Source organism: Spea bombifrons, chromosome 11, assembly GCF_027358695.1.
Source record: "Spea bombifrons isolate aSpeBom1 chromosome 11, aSpeBom1.2.pri, whole genome shotgun sequence".
Lineage (NCBI taxonomy): Eukaryota > Metazoa > Chordata > Amphibia > Anura > Pelobatidae > Spea > Spea bombifrons.
The window spans coordinates 20763290-20782094 of record NC_071097.1 but is presented as its reverse complement, the minus strand read 5'-3'; the positions used below and the strand labels follow the sequence as shown (position 1 = coordinate 20782094).

At 39.0% G+C, this 18805-nt stretch overlaps 2 protein-coding genes across 6 annotated transcripts in view; both read right to left on the bottom strand.

The window, feature by feature from the left end:
• ATE1 (arginyltransferase 1) overlaps positions 1-18805 on the bottom strand; it is a 139920-nt gene that overhangs the window by 52768 nt on the left and 68347 nt on the right. The window lies entirely within an intron of this gene.
• The window catches only part of FGFR2 (fibroblast growth factor receptor 2), a 49132-nt gene that overhangs the window by 24887 nt on the left and 5440 nt on the right, over positions 1-18805 (bottom strand). Inside the window, exons 2-5 of one of the 2 annotated variants that reach the window (XM_053450251.1) lie at positions 7488-7722; positions 1512-1754; positions 937-1014; positions 637-806 (exon numbers count right to left, since the gene is read on the bottom strand). In XM_053450251.1, the coding sequence (XP_053306226.1) occupies positions 637-806; positions 937-1014; positions 1512-1754; positions 7488-7632 (636 nt within the window). In that variant the 5' untranslated portion in view covers positions 7633-7722. Of the gene's footprint in view, positions 1-636; positions 807-936; positions 1015-1511; positions 1755-7487; positions 7723-18805 lie in introns of those variants that run through there. The other variant, XM_053450250.1, reaches the window with a different exon arrangement.

Sequence of the window (18805 nt, the reverse complement as noted above, 5' to 3'; positions counted from 1 at the left end):
CATTTAGTGCCCCTCTCCTTCAATGTCTAACTCATGATTTATCCTGCGGCAGTACAAGGTCCCAACTACACACCAAGGTCACAGTCGTCTTCTGATATTAGCAAAATCTAGACAGCTTAATAGCTGTATTTTTACGATAACAGGTCTGCACCTGGTGCTTTTATTATCCACAAACAATGTGGCATTATATGGGTATATGGAACATTGAAAGCACGACAATTATTAACAAACATTACTTTAACTATAAGTGACCTTTCATTTACTCAAAGAACACGGACACATTTTTTACACTAAACCTTTTGTGTTTGAGTAGATTTAATGTCAGAAATGTATCACTGCATTTTTTTCAACAAATTTGTTTTGTTTTGTTTTTTCTTGGAATTTTATGATCCTTATCTAAATAGTGAAAAGGGTAAAACCTGACCACTAGCCAATTGCCAGATGCCTTTTAAATTCCCCACTTAAAACTCATCTCCATTTCTAGGGTCATTGGACTAAAATTGTCTAAACTCTGGGTTTGTTGATTATGTAGGCTTCACTATTATTAAAAAAAAGTATTCCCTTGGACCGACATGACTATATTAATTTTCCATTACAGCTACATAAACGGACAGACCACAGACGCAGATTACTTACCTTGTACCCCCCAATCCGATGCTCCTGCTTAAACTCCTTGCCGTTCTTTAACCATCTCATATGTGGAGTAGGGTTCCCTCCAGCAGGACAGCGTAGCTTCACAGTGTTGGCAGCAGGAACAGCGTGAAGTTTCTTCTCCATCTTCTCTGTGTTTGTCCAGTAAGGAGGTTCTGACATTAGAAAGATTTGCTTATAACCACACTTCCATCAAGCCATGGTTAAAAATCTAATAGTAATATAACATTTGCACCCTCAATGTTGTACACACGCTATGTGCTATTCGGGTAGAAGCACACTTACTTATATTGTTGTTGTTATCGTTGGAGAAATCTTCCGCACCATCATTATCATCTTCATCATCACCTGATGAGCTGGCTTCTAAAAATAAATAGATAAAAGTTAAATGAAGTTTCACAAATAGTAGCAACTAAAACCACATTCCTTTCAGAAAATTTAAAATTAAATATTTGGCTCCAAGTGCATAGAACTACTTTTTTGTGGTCTGAACATTAGTCTCTTCAGTGAACGCTGTTGTGCGGTTAGCCTAATCTAGAGCGATGGGAAAGAAGCCACACATTCCTTCTGGATGTAACCTTCTACCATTCTTCAGGCAGCAATATTGGAAAGCCTTGTCTTACACAACCCAAACAGCCTAAAAAAAATGAAGAAAAAAACATGGACAGACTAAACCTAGGAGAAGTAGCGGTTCTCCAATAAAGTCTACATGAGCAAAACCTGGAGAGCAAAACATTTACATTATTTGTAACAATGTTCTTGAAGACAAATTGAGCCAGTTCATGGTTTGCAGGGCAAAAGATGCTCCAAACCAATAGGATACACATTTGAGTTCATTATTTCGCATTCCAGTCACTCACCTGTGACATTCACAAGGAAGAAATGAGTACTGCAGGCATAGAGCCCTGAGTCCCTGGGGGTAGCATCCTTTATCTGTAAGAAGTTTCTGACAATCACCGTTCTATTGTTGGCCTCTAACTTCACCCCATCTTTAGTCCAAGTCACCATCGATGCATCGGAACGAGGACAATGCAGATCGAGTAACTCGCCAGGGAGAACCGTAAAAACATCTAGCTGCGGGATTGGGTATTTTGTCGGAGGTTCTGCAAGGAAGGATAGAAAAGGAAGCAGCAGACAGAGAGAGAGAGAGAATACACCACATGTCAGTGAAGCTCCCAAAGCCAGTACACATTCAAAGCACCAAGCATAGTCCTAAGGAGACTGTTAGAGTACCCATAAAGAATACATTGTATGCTTTCCCCCCACTGGTGTTAGTGGATGTTATAACCTGTACATAATTATTATTATTATTATTATTATTACAGATGTAGATGCTTGTTAGTATTTTTTACTGGTTAAACCGGGGGCATATTGTTTACAATCAGCCCTTTACGTTAGTATTATGGCACCTGATACCCTTCCAACGAGCTCTGCATCCATATTATTCATTAGTAAGGTTTGTTATCTGATCAACCTATGTGCTAAAAGATATCACCCAAAAACTTAAGTTCTGCTATTTAAAATTGGGGCAAAGCAAGTAATACACATAACTTCTCCGACAAGGAAACACCTACACATTGGAGTACCAAAGTAGCATTACTTAATCACGTAAGCAAAATGTAAACAAAGGTATGACAACCACAAGGTGAAATCACATTGTGAAATCAAAGTACACGTACCGGCAAACAGTATTGCGGAATCCAATACATAAATTGCGGAATTAGTCAGTGTAATTTGGATAAGATGAGGAATTTGTGTCAAATACTGTTGAGGTGCGGGTCTTTTTCATAGGTGCTGGTAGGAAGAGGTTTTTTTTTTTTTTAATCCATTGACTGTCCAATTGATTCCATTGATTGTCCAATATAAACAGTGGACTCCAAAGGGTTAAGCTCTCTATGGTTAACTCTTTCTTGATTCACAAGCACAATATTCTTAATTACCTCCAGCTGACACTCTAGAGCGGAATTTACAAAATAAGAAGAGAAAGAATTGTGCTCCCAGATTCTCCGAGCATGCCCATAGAAGGCAACGGAGCTTGGCGTGTCAGGCACACTCTTTTTGTCATCAACTCATTGGTTAAGCTTTAGCTTTTTAGTAAAAATGATACCTTTACCCATAAAAACATACAAAAATAGATTTAGGTAAAAAAGAAAAAAAAAGTACGGTATACTCAAAATAGAGATAGAAAATCATGCTCTCTTCCTTTGTATTAAGCAGCAGTATATGGCTTCCAGCTGTTGTGTACAATGCCATAGAAGACAGTTATACTTTGGGAAACAAAGTGGGGTTTATTCACTTAAGGGTTCTATTAAACCTGTAGCGTGTTAATAAATTCTGCGTGTAAGTGATCCATTGCTGGTGCGAGCCACGTACTCCAATCCAGCCTGGGTGCAGAAGGTTAAAGGTTGGGGTATTGTGCTCAACTGATAAAGTGCCCCATATAAACAGCGATTGAGAGGGATTCCCAAATTGATAGCTTGCCCAGGGCCCCATGGGGTAATAATCCGACTCTGCATCTCAGTAACTTAAGTGCCAAGCAGGTTTCTGCAAGGGGGGAACAATCCTATCTCACTAAAGCTTCAACTCACCGTTTAATGAATTAGCCCAACAAGAATCAATTATCTCATCAGACATATTTTGGTCTTCATACAACGTGAAGACAATCTTAAAGATTTTTAAATAAAACTTGGCATATCAAAGGAAAGGGATCTTAAAAGACACATTCCTTAAACCCGGAGAACTTGGTGAGATGAGGACGGATCACACGTTACTCACCAGAAAGCAAAAACTAGAATACAAAAAATGCTTTATCCCACAAATCACCATTACTAGTGAAAAGTCGCTCTCACCTTAATGACCTTCTGCGCTATAGAGCGGCATTACCCCGGCCAGTGCTATAAGTTGCAGGTAAGAATGTACAGAGCCTCCCGGGGGGCCTTGTATGCACGAGGAATGAAATGTCTGGGCACGCCGTTCTTGGTTATGGCCGGTCTCCTCTCAATGCAAACCATAAGAATCAAACCGTAGCGACTCCGTATGCTTACACAAGGGTGTTTATGTAAGGCCGGGCCCTCTGTCTCCACCACTCAAAATTCAGTAACAGCTTACATGTCCAGGCAAAAGCCCTTCTACACAGCAAAAGGACTTTAACAGAATTAAGGGGTAAGTCGCTATGCAGGCATTTACTTCACCAGGCAGCTGCTGGCCTTAAAGTGCCAGTGTCGTCCCATCATCACCAGTCTGGCCCTGACCCAGGCAGTCTTGGAGCACATTATATTTTAACTATTATGGATAATTATAAACCGGTTGTGTTATTGATAACAGATTTTAAATTGGTCCTGCAGGTTTTTCCCCCCAGAAAATCAATGCATAGGTCTGGATAACTACAAAGATTCACACAATGGTGTTTGTTTGTAAAAGTGGTCTATTGGGAAATCTCCTTAAAATGTATGCCATTCTCTGGTGGTCGGACAATTTGCTTGATTATGTCTCATCATGAAATTATTCCTATGCTTTTTTTGTGGTGTGTTACCCTTGGGATTGGGAAGGACTGGGAAATAATCAAGGTATTCAAACCAACTCTGCCATGATAAAATAGTCCTTAATATTTCAAACAATCACCTTCAAATTCCAACTGAAAATAGAAGGAAGGTTGAAACTCAATGATGGAAACCAGAAAATATTAGTATTTAAAACCATGCCATGCCAGGAACATATTCTTAATTATCACCCGTATACAAGTAGGGATTTCAATGTTGATCTAGGAGTCAAAGCAATATGGGAAAAAAGCACCAACATGGATGCTGAAATGTCCTTAAATCAGAGTAATATTTGAAAAAGTAAGCTCTGGGTTATGTGATCCTGGGAATTAGCCAATTCAACCTGAGATTGGACAAAAAGACAATCATGGAAGGGGCAGCAGCATTCTGCCCCAGGGGAAGGGGGGGGCTCGTCTAGCTAAGTGGCCAAGTTATAAAGTAGCCAAGGGCATCTCAGACAACATGCTCATTCTCAATTGCGAAAGGAGCACAAAAATGATCCAGCCAGGATGTAAATGTTGCATTAAGTGCTTGTAGCTGCATGTTGAATTGCAAGCATTACACAAGACAGCTTCATGTAAAGGCTAAAAAGGGTGTAAATCAGACTGTCCCGCTGCCAACCCTGCCCTAAGATTCATGGTAAAACCATACTGCCAGCAACGGCATGACTGCTTGCTCATTTTTCCCCCTTCCGGAATACATGGTACAAGCAGAGTTTGCTCAACTTATCTCTATTTAAATGAAACCTGCGCAGCATTTCGGTGAGAAGCTTGCGAGCAGGGCTCTCTCCACCTAATGTATCGGTTTGTCTTAGTCTGTCAATTCTTGCCTTGTCATACCCCTTGAATATATGTATTGTATTAAGTGCTGCGTAAACTGTTGGCGCTATATAAATAAAAGATTATAATAAAAAGCCCTGCTTGTTTGTGTTCAGAGACTGACAATGGGATCGAGTGGTCAATGCAGTCTGTCCTAGCGACCTGTCCACACCACTGGCACAATAGCTTGCTAGGCAGGTTATTCTGCTGCATAATTAAATAGGCTTGGGCTAAAGCTACCTGGGAGACCACCAGGTAACCCCCCCCCAAATAAATGGCTGTTCTTTTAAAAGGACACAACTATAGCAAGGTACTGAAATCCAATTCCGATGACAAAGAATACCAATGCCAGTGTTTACACGCAAGTAATACCTTGTTAGATATGGAAACTTGCATGTTTTGTGTTTTAAAGGTTACTTTGGCAGCCGATCACTTATATAAGAAAGCCGCCTGCTTGACAGCTGTCCCCGGAGCAAAATGCTTTGTCATTTTAGTTTTGCTACAAAGATATAAAATATTTTCGGTGCAAAGTTGTAAAAAGTTTTTAAGGAACGGTGTCCCGGGATCGCCATCAGACAACCGTATACGATAAAAGGTTAATCTGGGCTGTATATGATGATCTCCATAGAATAATAAATACATAGCATAGCATAGAGGGGTAGACACCCCTCATTGGTCGCCGTTGAACGTAGGCACATTCCCTATTGGCTGCCCAATTTCCATCCCAGGGTTGTTGTCAACTCACCCATGACCGTTTATTGTTTATGTTTTGGAGGAAAATCTCTGTTTATTGGTTATTTTATTGGGTACTGTGCGCATACTCCTCCACTAGTTAGCTTGTCTTAATACCTAATTTGGATTCCTATCTGTTCGTTTTATCCCTTATTCCAATGCTTTTAAGCGATTCTCTTCTGTATCTTCTGTATTTACTGGTTCTTGGTGGGATACATGGTTTCATAACCCTGAAAGAAGGATGGTCTTACAATCCTGTTCCCACCACATTTAAAGCCAGAAATAGATTAACATTAACTGATTTTCAAATTAAAATGGCACATGCGGTGCACCTATACGTTGCTACTACTAGATGTATACTAAAATCGGATTATTGCAAAATTGGAGCGACATGTATGATAAAGTTACGCAAAAGAACAATGTCGGTGAGGTCACAATTCCATCCCCTCTTAAGGTTATTTTTAATACAATATTAACGCCAAAAGGTTAGATGCTTTCATGAACGGGGCATTTTTTCCTTACATGGAGCTTCATGTTTCAATGCTAAGTTTTCAATTATTTAATTCTAAAACACAAAAGGATCATTGTTACACACAAAAAAATATATATTTAGTCTCTGCTGCAAAGCGAATTGCTTAACCCTTTTCAGTTAACAAAGTTGATGATGCAGCAGAAGAATTGTTGGTGAGGTCTGCAATTGCCTTTCATACATTTGGCCCACAGCAGCGATAACGCAATAATCTGTAACCAAAACGATCTACAATCTATTCTGAGCAGCTATACCAGTGATATTAAAACAACGTCTCTACAGTTACTTACAATGAGTACAATGGTGGCCAAATACTGGAAAAGTATTAAACACTAGACAAATATATTCAAGGGTATTTATCTACCGTGTGGACATTAGTGTATATCCTCAATATAACGGGCTAAACTGGGTGCATAACTTTAAGAATTGTTAGAATTCGACCATGCCTCGGCATTATAAAAAGGTATATATGAAATTGCTCCTTTAACCCTTTACACCCGAGGGGGAAATACTAGTCGTTCAGGCGTGGCACGGTCTTCAGCAGACACCACAAACAGGATGGGTTGCATTGCTCCCATACCTTTAGGAGAGGTGTCATTTCACCTTACGCATCTGACTGTCTGATACCGTGGAATCCATAGGTCAGTGGGAAAGACATCATGTAATCGAGGTGATTTTATCTCACATCTCAAAGAAATGTCCCTTCGGGCCAACCTCAGCGTTCTCTTTATATGAGAAGACTCGAAGCAAGGGAGTAGTCTTAGATGGAAGTTTATTTCCCAACAAAGTATGTACAGATTTGCCTCGATTGTTGTTCTAGCTATGTTTGCGTCTACATTTTACACTAATCTTCTGGATTTTAAAGTATGTTATCCTCAAAAAGGTTAGTTTGTTATCAGGATGAGTGGGCATGCCATTGTGAATGAGTTGCCTACGGAGCGGCGGTTGAGAATGCCCTATAACTATTGAATTTACAAAGAAATTTGCACTCTTCAATTCTCGCAATACTTTCTAGATTGATCACGTGTTACGGATAGGAAATAATTCCCTATAGTCTTTATTTATCATTTAAAAGGAGCTACTGATAAACTATTTGTTGTCAATTTCCACCATGTTTAATGGCCACATATAGTAGGTACATGAAAAAAGCAATGCATACTGTGAATTGTACAACTGTGGATCACTAGAATATATGAAATGAAATAAATTGTGTCTTACCATCTGGTTCAACAGTGGTGTCCTCCACTCGGCTGTAAGACGGACGTGCGCTTGCCAGGCCAATCAAAATCAAGCAAAGCAGCAGCATCCTGTCAGTGTACCCGCCCCCTGCTTTCCCTGAGCGCCACGCTGACAACAACCCCATCCGATTGGCTTTGTGTAAGCATGAGCTGGATTTATCACTGTGAGGTCCCAGGCACTGCGGAGTCCCTCTCCCCACAAGGGAGACCAGATCCTGCAAAAAGATACAATCATCAATATCCATGGTAACATGAGCATTCCGCCAAATTCAGATTACCCTCCCCCAAAAAACTAAATATTTATATTCAGGTCCTGTGATCCCAGCTGGCAGCAACTGCATACAAATTATAGATTATCAATTAAATTCACCTTTTAGCTCGTTAGGAAAATGAAGAGAAAAAAGGAGATTGACAAAAAGTTGATACATTTACTGGATCTGTGTTTTGGATTACACTGGACTGAACTTTTGCTCACAAAAAAGGCACACCAGTTTCATCGAGCTCTGCCTTAGCGAATCTGCGCATAATTTACTTTAGCTTTGACATATCGGCCCTAAATTGTATTGTTGCTGAAAGGTAGGAATTTCATCTTGTTCTCGTTTGAAGGTCAAGAGTTCTAGGACCTAGAGAGAAAGAAAAAACGGAAAAAGTTCCCTCTTTTTTTGTAGGCCTCTTTGGCTACATGTGAATTAACCCCTTCCAGCGCCCTACAGACAGCACTGCAGACACTCTAGACGTTACGATTTTAAAATCCAAATAAATACGACCCAGAGACTAGAAGCCTATCCCTTTAAATAACGGCACATAAAAACAGTCATTGTCCATTGCCGTTTTCTCCATTTTATTAGAGAGGAACGGGGTTATTTCACAGAACCACACTCTGAATAACTCGCTACCACATCTCCGTGATAAAAATTCCAACACTCCAGAAATATGGATCTGTATTTTTTAATACAGACATGTGGTATAAGCCCATAATTTCAGGATGAATCGTGCGGTTGGCTTGTTTTACTAAAGGATATAGGCTGAAATTTCTGAATTCTGGAGTAGGGGGTGGGGGTGTTCTCAGTACCTACATACAATGAGGGTATTCTTGAGCTAAGCTACCCGTCGAGTGCCAAGATCAGGGTTAGCCCACCTACATTGACTCGGTGACTTCTAGTTCACAACTCCCATCAAGCCCAGCCTTCAGGACAAAAAAATGGGGCCTGGCGTTCCCAATTCCTGTCCTAAATACTCAAAACAGATGCCTAACTTATTCCGTTGAATAATTCAGGAAAGGGAGAGGAACGTAGATACCAATCACATACATCACAGGGGACTCATAAACTTATCAGGACATCCAGCGCAGGTATGTATACAGATCACTGAAACACACAATGGGAAGCTACAGGGACCACAGACAGAAATAGTTCTAATTTTATGTGGAACGGAAGGAAGAAGGGAAGTTTCTTGCCTTCTGCTGTAAAAACACGGACCTATAGCCTGCCGTCTCACAGATGGTCTCATGCCGGAGTTACGTTGTGTCCCTTGTGTGTCCTCAAATAAAAGGTGCATTGCACGTGTGCAAGGAGGGAAGCGTCATTACACAAACAGAGCCACTGCAGGTGGGAAACGTACACTTCTACAAATCTTTATGTAAAACAAGGACATTTCTAGCTGTGCAACATAATTGCAGAAGGGTTTTCTGACGATCACTTAGACTTTTAAAGTTAAAAACTTGGATTAGTGAACACAATGTGCCACTGGAACACATGAGTGATAAAGAGCCTCTGTCCTATGAATTTGCTACCTTTAAAAATAAAAAATAAGTGGCCTTAAATTTTTGAATAGTAGGCAAGATAGAGATATATATATATATATATATATATTACACACACACTATTTGTTTTGATACAATTTCATTCTAAATGCAGCACAATTGCCAAAATTTTGTAGAAAGCAAGCAAACCGGAAGAGCATTCCCATTATTAATGTGCATTTTAATAGTTCTTTCAAAAGGTTTATCATGGCCAGTTTGCTTATTTTTTATGCTACAATAAAAAAATTGCAGGGAACTACCGATGCAGTTATTTGCAAAAACAAATTGTGAGAAAATTAGTATTTTTAAAGCACGCTTGCGAAAAAAAATAAATGTTCTGGTCTACCACTGGAAAATGTGTGCATATTCCAAAATATATTTAGGGTTTTTTAATAGCACTAGTTTGAGTTGCCCTCCCTGTAAATGGAACGATTTCTAACGCTTGTATGTTTGCAGAGCAAGTTAGAAAACCGCTGTAGGTTGGGTAGCGTTTTTACAGCTGCATTTCCCCAGCTTCCCCCGTGAAGAATACGGTACGTCAGCCTGCACTGTGTGCACAGGCATGTAGTTAGTTACCTTTGTGTGAGATTATATGCGAGTGCAGGCATGCAAGAACGTACGTGCACATGTGGATTGTTAACACTTTCAATCTTTAAGCAAACACATCAACGTTACAGACCAACCAAGCATTAAGAACGAGACATTCAGGAGGCGCTTGCATTTTCATCTAATATTACACGGTCATATCGGAATTTGTCAAACACAATACAAATAAACTTTTCTTCTATTTTCGTAAATCAAAGCAGATGACATTGTTAAAACTATAAAAAAAAAAAATATACATATTCCCTCATGCTCCCCCGATGCCAACCATTAACACTATAATTATTACATTTACCATATTACTGATCACTGATGTTTTCCATCCCAGAAGCATCATCTTGAAGCTCATGGGTGTGAGTGCAGGCAGACCCCTAGTAACGTGTCCCAATAAGTAAATCAAGCGTTCAGGTGGCTAACCAAGAAGGAAGCCTTCGTCAAACAGACGTCGCATCAGGAAAGAGGAGCTGTTCATCATGAGTGGCTTCCATGCAGTGCCACTTGGAGCATAATGCAAGAAAGTAGTCTCTTTATTTTTCACTTTTATTTCTAACTGCTATTAAATACCGTTTGTGCATTCACGCATTCTAATTTACTTCTCGTAACATATGACTTTTCCACACAAGTGGGGGACAGGAGAGGCAGGCGACCTTCAGAGGTCAGTACAGCTACATGATCTGGAATACAATAACCCAAACCCAATATGTACTATTCTGTCCTGTCCAACACCTGGGGCTCATTAAAATCCAGTAATGGTATAAATGTTGCCTATAATCCCAGTTAAAACCCAGACCTTAAACTGTAGTGCCCTTTACTTTTCCCAGTCTTGGGAACCCATCTGAGATATCAGACTGATCCACCTAGAGTAGAGCAACTGTAGGACACTACTGGCTCATACTGATAATTCTGTACATTTCTGTTTCTCCTAATCATCGCATTCATTGTAGTTTAATATGTACAAGTTTTAATCTGAGCAGATGAGATTCCTTCACATATGAGAGTGACATAGACCAGTCATCTCAAACGTTAAAGAGCAGAACACAGAAAACAAAGGACGCTCACTATACACCTACAACTAGATGCCACCAAAACCCTTGGTGGTATAAAGACCTCCATGTTCCAAATAACTAAAAGGAGTCATCTGGAGTCAGCAGAGGTGACAGTTTCTTCTGGGGAAAAATAAATCTTAAACCGTGTTTTTGGATACTGTTGCTATACATCGCCATGTAAAATTTTCTGTTTCTCTATAAAACACACTCCTCTCAAAACTATAAACAAGTTCATAGTTACATACGAGGAAGGTATCAAAATGTAAAACGCTACAGACACCAACAGATGGGGAGAGTGAACATTTTTTTCTGTCTACCCCACAGCATATCAATGTCTTGGTTCCTGAATTCCTAACCAGAAACAAGAGAAAAATATATAAACCTTCCACCTTTACAACACAATACTTAAATAAACATTCCCCCATAAAAGCAACACTTACACAAACATTCCCTTTACACAATCTCCTGCTGAAACTTGCTGCCTCTATAAAAACATATTTAAGTCTTGTGCCAACGTGAGCGCGAGCTTTTTTTTTTTTTCTTTTCTTTAAGATCTGAAATGTGTGAGCCTTCTTTTTATTTTACGTTGTTGGTCTTAAAACACAAGTCTACCAGAACAAGGTTTATGTTAGCCTGAAACATATACTGTCCCTAAAGCAAACAGTTTACTTAATTCATTTTCTGCCAAAACTATAAATACTTTAATAAAAGAGGTTCATATAAACCAGTCTGAAACAAATGACAATTATTACAACACAAAGCTGAGTCAACCATCATTTTTTGGGGAACTTTACTAACACTATAGACCGACAATTATTAGCCTGTGCCTTTTGGGAGTGCCATGAGATCCCTTAAGAAGAAGAAAACAAAAAACTGAAATTGGGCAAAATTGGTTTCCAAACCAAAATAATTTGCATCACAGAGCCAAATGGCTAAAAAAAAAAAAAAAAAAAAAAAAAAAAAAAAAGCGGTATTCGGTTTATTTTGGAACAATGGCCACCTAACTGCTTGCGGAAAAGTGGATCTATAGCTCCTGTAGGTTTTTAAGGGTTGTAGTGTTCTATCTGTCGCTGTTTATTCCACATTCCATTGGGTGGATACGTCAACTTGCCCAAAGTACCTGCTAGATAAAACACCGCAGGCTAATAATCCCTCGGGCATATTATCAATTTTCACTTGTGAACCACGTGACCAATAGAGTATATTTATGCATGTCAGTATACACAGCAACAGAAAATGCACTTTTTGTATGATTCATTTGTACCTTATGGCAAAAGGCGATACCTGCTGCATTTTTTTCTAAAAATAGTACAAAAGTACTACACATTCTCCATTTCAACAAACTGTTTACTTCATTCAACAACAAAAATAACAGCCAACAAGCAACCTAGAATTGAAGAGCAGGTTGTTCCTTAGAAACATTCCACCATATAAGAGACATACTTTGTGGTACTTCGTCTCAATCATTATTTGACGTCTTAAAGGTGTTCATAAGTAATGGTAGTGGATAGGTGGAATAGCCTTCCGGCATAAATGGTAACGGTTACTATAAAGAGGGACTTTGTGTACTGGATAAGCATGAATAATTCCCAAACAAAAGACAAAATCAAGGGCCAGGTAAAGTTTGAGGTCTTACAGCATGTAGAATAGAACGGACAGGCTACGCGAGCCAAATCTTTATCAGCATTCGAATTCTGTTTCCATGAGGTCAAGTTGACTGAACCCACTGGCACTCACAGGGGTAATACCACCAACGACCAGGCATAGAAGAACGAATCCTCAAGCTACTCTTACCAGTGTGGTTTACACACGTCTTCTGGAGAGATTTGTTCTAGGTCAGCAAGATAAGTAGCGAGCGCATGTTTATATTTCAAGCCTGGACGGGCCATCGCGACACTGGAAGAATAGAGGCAATTAGTTCTGATTGTAAGCACTACCCACATTCCAACCGCTTAGCCCTCGCATACACACACCTTCACAAACACACAAACGTGCTTCAGCAAACTACCACAAAAGGCACAAAGGCTTGTGTGTTACAATAGTCAAAAGCCTCTTTTATTAAAAGGTGAAAGGGAGAATAGCTTGGGAATGTAACTGCCCAGGTGGCTGTGTTTGCTCACTGTCTCCGGAGACACTGCTTTTGTAAGCTGTATATGTAAACAGAATTTTATGCTTGTGTTTTCTTTTTATTTTTTTTATTCTATGTACTATGAAACTAAAGATTTGGGATAGGCAGTGTGATACAAATTAATGTTTAAACAAAGTTCTCCAGTCTTACAAAGTTACAATGACTGAATCCACTTAGAAAGGGGGGGGGGATTTTGAACACTTGACATTTAACTCTCAGAGTACCAAATGTGAAAAATCAGAACAATACACTAGCATAGGATGGTAAGGGTTAAAACTTGCTTACCGAGTTGACAATCATTAGAGAGCCTAGAAAAATCCTGCATTTAAGACAGGGTGCCAAGGCACCTAAACTTTTTTTTTTTTTTTGTAGACATTTACTGCAAATTTTAAATAACATTCCTTGGCGTAACCGAGCATGCAAAATACTTTTAACCAACGCAAAATACAGAAAAACTCTTACAATTGCCAATCCTAGATTTAAGAGGTCCGCTGTACCCCAAGCGCACAGGAAAAAAAGAAATTAAACAAAAAGTGAAAGGAATTTCAGCAGTGAAAACATTCATCCATCTAGATCATCGGAGTGGCCCTTATCCCTACTTTATCATTCTCTCAGATGCACAGTGATATCCCTAGAACGAGTGGCGTGAATCTCGGACACCCAAAATTTTATCTGGAACAGCTCTGCTATACAGGGTATAGACACATTTAACACACAAAAGAGATTAAACAATACATCTGTCCCAAAGGGGCAGCGCGGATGATGGATGTAGAAGTCCTAAGAAAGACTGGGGATTCACCACCCCCATCCCAATAATAAAAGGACATAATAAGGTGCTGCTCGAAGGAAATATACGAACATTTAGGATTCTGGCTGAAAATTATTTGCACACAGCCACATGAGAACAATCCCAGATAAAAAAACACGTTGACCGTACAAAACGATATGTAGAATTTTCTACTGTGAATGTAAAAGCCACATTTCCAGGAAGTTTGGCTTTTAACTCTTGATTCCCAGGTTCTGTAAGATAATACTCATTGTTCACACCTTATAAACGTGTTTCAACGCTTACGCACCCTCCAAGCTTCCAGATTCCTTTACCCGGTCGCAAGAACCAGCCTGGAGGCTCTAGGTGTCTTATTCAGGTAAACTTACACCATACCGTCTGCAGGCTTCCAGTTGGTATTTGACTTTAATTCTCATCAGCCAGCGACTCCCAAGAAGCCAATAATTAAAAACTTATATTTAAAAATAGAACAGACTGGATGTTTAACCATTTTATGTATCTACTTGAACTGTTTAAAATAAAATCAATTTATAATTAAGCACTAATAACCTATTACTTATGGAACAGAGCTTTCTTGTTTAGGTTACTAATGGTTGGATATGCCTCGAGTATGAAACTCTGGGTCATTAGTGGATTTTCAGGTTGAAAAAGGTCCTTTGTTAATGCCATACAATATATGAACTTAGTGTTCCTGCAATTGGATGTCTGTTGGGTTACTTCCAGTAAAGGACTTTTAGGTAATACACATAGAAAGCAATACATCATTCAGATAAGTATGAAGGACTGATAACCAGCCTGCTGTCATATCTATATACAAATAAATTATCTCCGTTAAGTAGGATTAAAGGATCACTTATCTCTTCTGAATCTTTATCAGCACTTTGTCAGTTCTTTTACACTCAAGGTCTCTACCATTCCAAACTAGATGTTTAACGGTCACCCTCTGAAACAACTGCCATGTGCAAAACGGAAACAAAACGGCATTAAACAAGCTTCAAAATATCTTTAATTAAAGATATTATACAGAACTCTTACAAAATCTACCAATGAAATGTGGATTTAGAGTATGAGATGATTGGGAAAATGGTCCACAGCTAAAGAAAAACAAAAAAAAAGGAATTTCGCACAAACTATTCATGTTTTCTTAATTTAATCAGGACGCTTCATTTAATAGCTCGTTGAGATACTGTATAGTGTTACCAGCACATAGTGTGTTAACCGAGTGCTTCTTGGACTCTTTAGACACAACAGAGAGGTTAAGTTGTCCTTTGGGACTCCAACACAAGCCTTGCTTAAAAAAAACACAATACATACACCTTCTAAGTTCCATACAAATAGTCTCCAATAGTAGTATCTCCCTGTTCCGATCTAGATATATGTCACAGGTTTGTAGCTGGGTGAGAGTTATATACATTAGGATCCTATAGGACACTAACTCAGTGTTCAGACAGCTGGGGTAGATATTTTTTGGAATAAATGCAATTTTGTTGTTTCAGGTCGGGTCCATCTGGAAGTCATATCTGGAGCTGGCTGCCAAGCAGTGAATAAAAGATTTTATACTTATCCTATACCTGCAGTAAACAAGAGAATGGCTTAGTCTTAGTCACCCAGACAGACACACTGACTAATGAAAGTCTATGGTGGAACAGACTTCATCAGCATTACAATACAGAATCGGCTTAATGCGGTGCTTGAGCACCCAAATCATCGCAGGTATCCAGGTCTGCAGATAAAGGATGTTTAATGGGGTAAAATGACAGATTTGTGCTAATTTCAATCTATGATACTGTACTGTAATATTTTAAAAATGTATTTTTGTAATTCATGCAGCATGCTGGGAGCGATGGTATGTGTGACAATTACCAACCGAACCTGTTTTCGAAAGAAACAAGAGCATGGCCCCCCGCAGAGAAAAAGTAAAAGCATCTCAGAGATATCCAACCATTTTTTGACTTCCAAAATGGAAACCAATGTTTATTGTTCAATACTTAATCACTGCACATGCATTTCACTATGTAATGAGAATTGTTGGAAAAAAACATATGTTTCGAGTGCCAAACTGTATTAACTGTGTAATAGGAAGCACATGGTACCTCTCTGCAGTATTGGTAAACATCTTATTTTTAATTCAAAATTCCCAGATAATGGCAAATAAAGAAAAGATCAAAATGTACCACTTTTGCTAAAAAATTAATTAAAGCTTCAAATACTCGATACTTTTTTTAGTATGCAAATGAAATACCAAGCAGGTTGGAATCATATCTGGAAATCCAAATATGCAAATATATAAAAGGGTCTTCTAATAAAAGACAGTAGTAGAAGACATAGACATCTCATATGAATAGATTGTAAGCTCCTTTGAGCAGAGACTTTTTCCTGAAGTACAATATTATGCAATTCACTACTTGTTGATAGTGCTATATTATATATAATAAACAATAAACCTCTAGGAAACGTCTTCTGCTGATTTTCTGTTTTACACCAACAGCTGGAACTGCCAATGTTGAACAAGACGCTAAAGGACCAAGGCCCAGAAACATTAAGAGAACAGCTGTCGGTGGCTACTGGTATTTTAACATACTCTGAGTGTCCCATCACCTTCACGTATCAGGAACCCTTAGTATCTTCCAATATCGCATCTAACATCATTACAAAACCAAATGAGGATGAAAAGCTGTTGAAAAGGCGGGTTTGTCTTTACTTCTCCTCTTCTAAATCTAATATGATTCCGTCCTCCATTCGTTTGGTGAATTAACCAGTCAGGTAATAAATCAATAACTAACATCTCTATAAACCGTACCAGTTGACATGCTCGCACTCGCAATGCCCCTAGCTCCCTCCTGGAATTCATGGTATACCTTGCAGGAGCAAGAGGAGGGTACCATGAGTATGTACATATAATATAATAACATGAAATAAGATACATTGCAATCTATAAATGAAACTTTGTCCTTTATAGGAAATATTTTCTCCCACCATAAAGTTCTTAACTTGCAGCACTTTTTAACCTTAACGTAATATAAACACTAGATTTTTTTTAAGGCTAGGTTAACATAATTTCAGGAAAAAAAACACATATACAAAACACTTGTAATATATACACACATACATATGTATTGCCGTAACACTATGTGATATTATAATATATAATTTCTGATATGATATATAATTTGTGTAAAAACCAAGTTTTTTTTCTACGACCAATAAACACTAATCTGTAATTATTCATCAACCCCTGGAATGGTTAACCTGTAGAAGAGGAGAACAAAACTGAGAAGACATGCAATATAAATCTCAGGGTTCAGCCAGTGTTTAAACTTCGTGCTGCAATCTATTTTCCGCTAAGCTACACAGTGTCATACACATATCCTAACAGAAATAATAAATTATAGCGCGTGGAAGGTGAAATGACTGAGCTGCCATCAAAAGTTTTCCACAGTCCTCTCGTGGGAATAAAAGAAAAATTCAAGCACAAGGAGTAGCGTTGTTTTCAGGAACGAGCCTTCAATTCTGCAAGGAGTCCTAATGACTACTTACTTGGGCAAAAGTATGATATTAGGATATAGGAGATATTACTTCTCGCACCTCATAGACCGTTGGAAAGAAAACTCTTATTAAGTAGAGTTGTTACCTTATTGCATCTTATTGTGTGATGGGACCCTGCCTTTGTATTATGACAACACATTAAACTATTAACCCCTTAAGGACAAAGCCCAAACATGTACAGGCTCAAAATTCATTGTTTTCAATGGGTTTAAGGGCCGCCCATTGTCCTTAAGGGGTTAATTAATAATCGTATTTTCTTTATGTCACCATACCTAGTAATGCTACATGAGATAACGTCTCATTTGTGTTAACAACATTATCAATTACGTCTAGCGACCAAATTAAGTACCTGCGCTTCGTAATATATTACTTATGCTACATCTGTGAAATAGAAAGCAGGTTCTTACTGGACGCCTTTTACAAAACCTTCCTCTGTGTTCACCACCCCTGCCAAAATCCTCTGACAACCAGAAATTCCAAGAACCCAAGAAAAAAAAAAAGCCCTAAAATATAAGCTTTAAAACACACACACACACACACACACGCACACACACACACACCTATCCCGGCCTTTAAATATCTACAGCTTTTACAACAGAACAGTAGTGTTCACTTAAATAACTCTGAGATATAGGCAACAGATCTGCCACGAAAACTGTTGAAACGGTACAAAACTAATATAAAATTGAATACTAAACATGGCAACAGGTTTTTAAGCAACTGATCTAGAGCGGGGGTAATCACAGTTACTATGAACCTCTAACACGCGTGCATTTTCCATCTCATAGGAAAAACTAAATCTTCAAGGAAGGTGTTTAGGGCAGATTCTGACTTTACGGAAGCTGAAGTGGTCCAAATGCAATAACGTCAGGGATCAGTTAGAGGTGCACTACATATTACATATTTAATATTTGTTTTTACTCAAACTTTTTATTCTGAGCACAGACAGATTGAGTGTTTTGACACAGGACACCGGCGTTATCACTGCTAGCACATACCTCCTGAACATAGTTTTTTAATTAACTTCCTTGCAAGAGTCTGTAACTTAGCTTCCTTAAACCCACTGCAGTCTACAACCGAATAGCAGAATCCATTCCCCAGTCAGACCAGGGTCTGTTTCTTGTCATCCCCAAATGCCAGTGCAATGTCTGCCACAGACCAGAGCTCCAGCATGAAGCTGTCAACCCGCCGGTGATTAATGACACCCCAGCACAGGCCTCCTAGACTCCCATTAGCCCCACCGTCACAATCGCAAATACCCTGTTTTCACTCCATCTTCCATGAGTGCTGCTCAGAGGCTGCACTTTGCCAGAATGACTTGGCTTGGATGAGGCAAAATAGATTGGACAAGGAATATTGCCAATTATCTCCCGCACAGCAACAATGA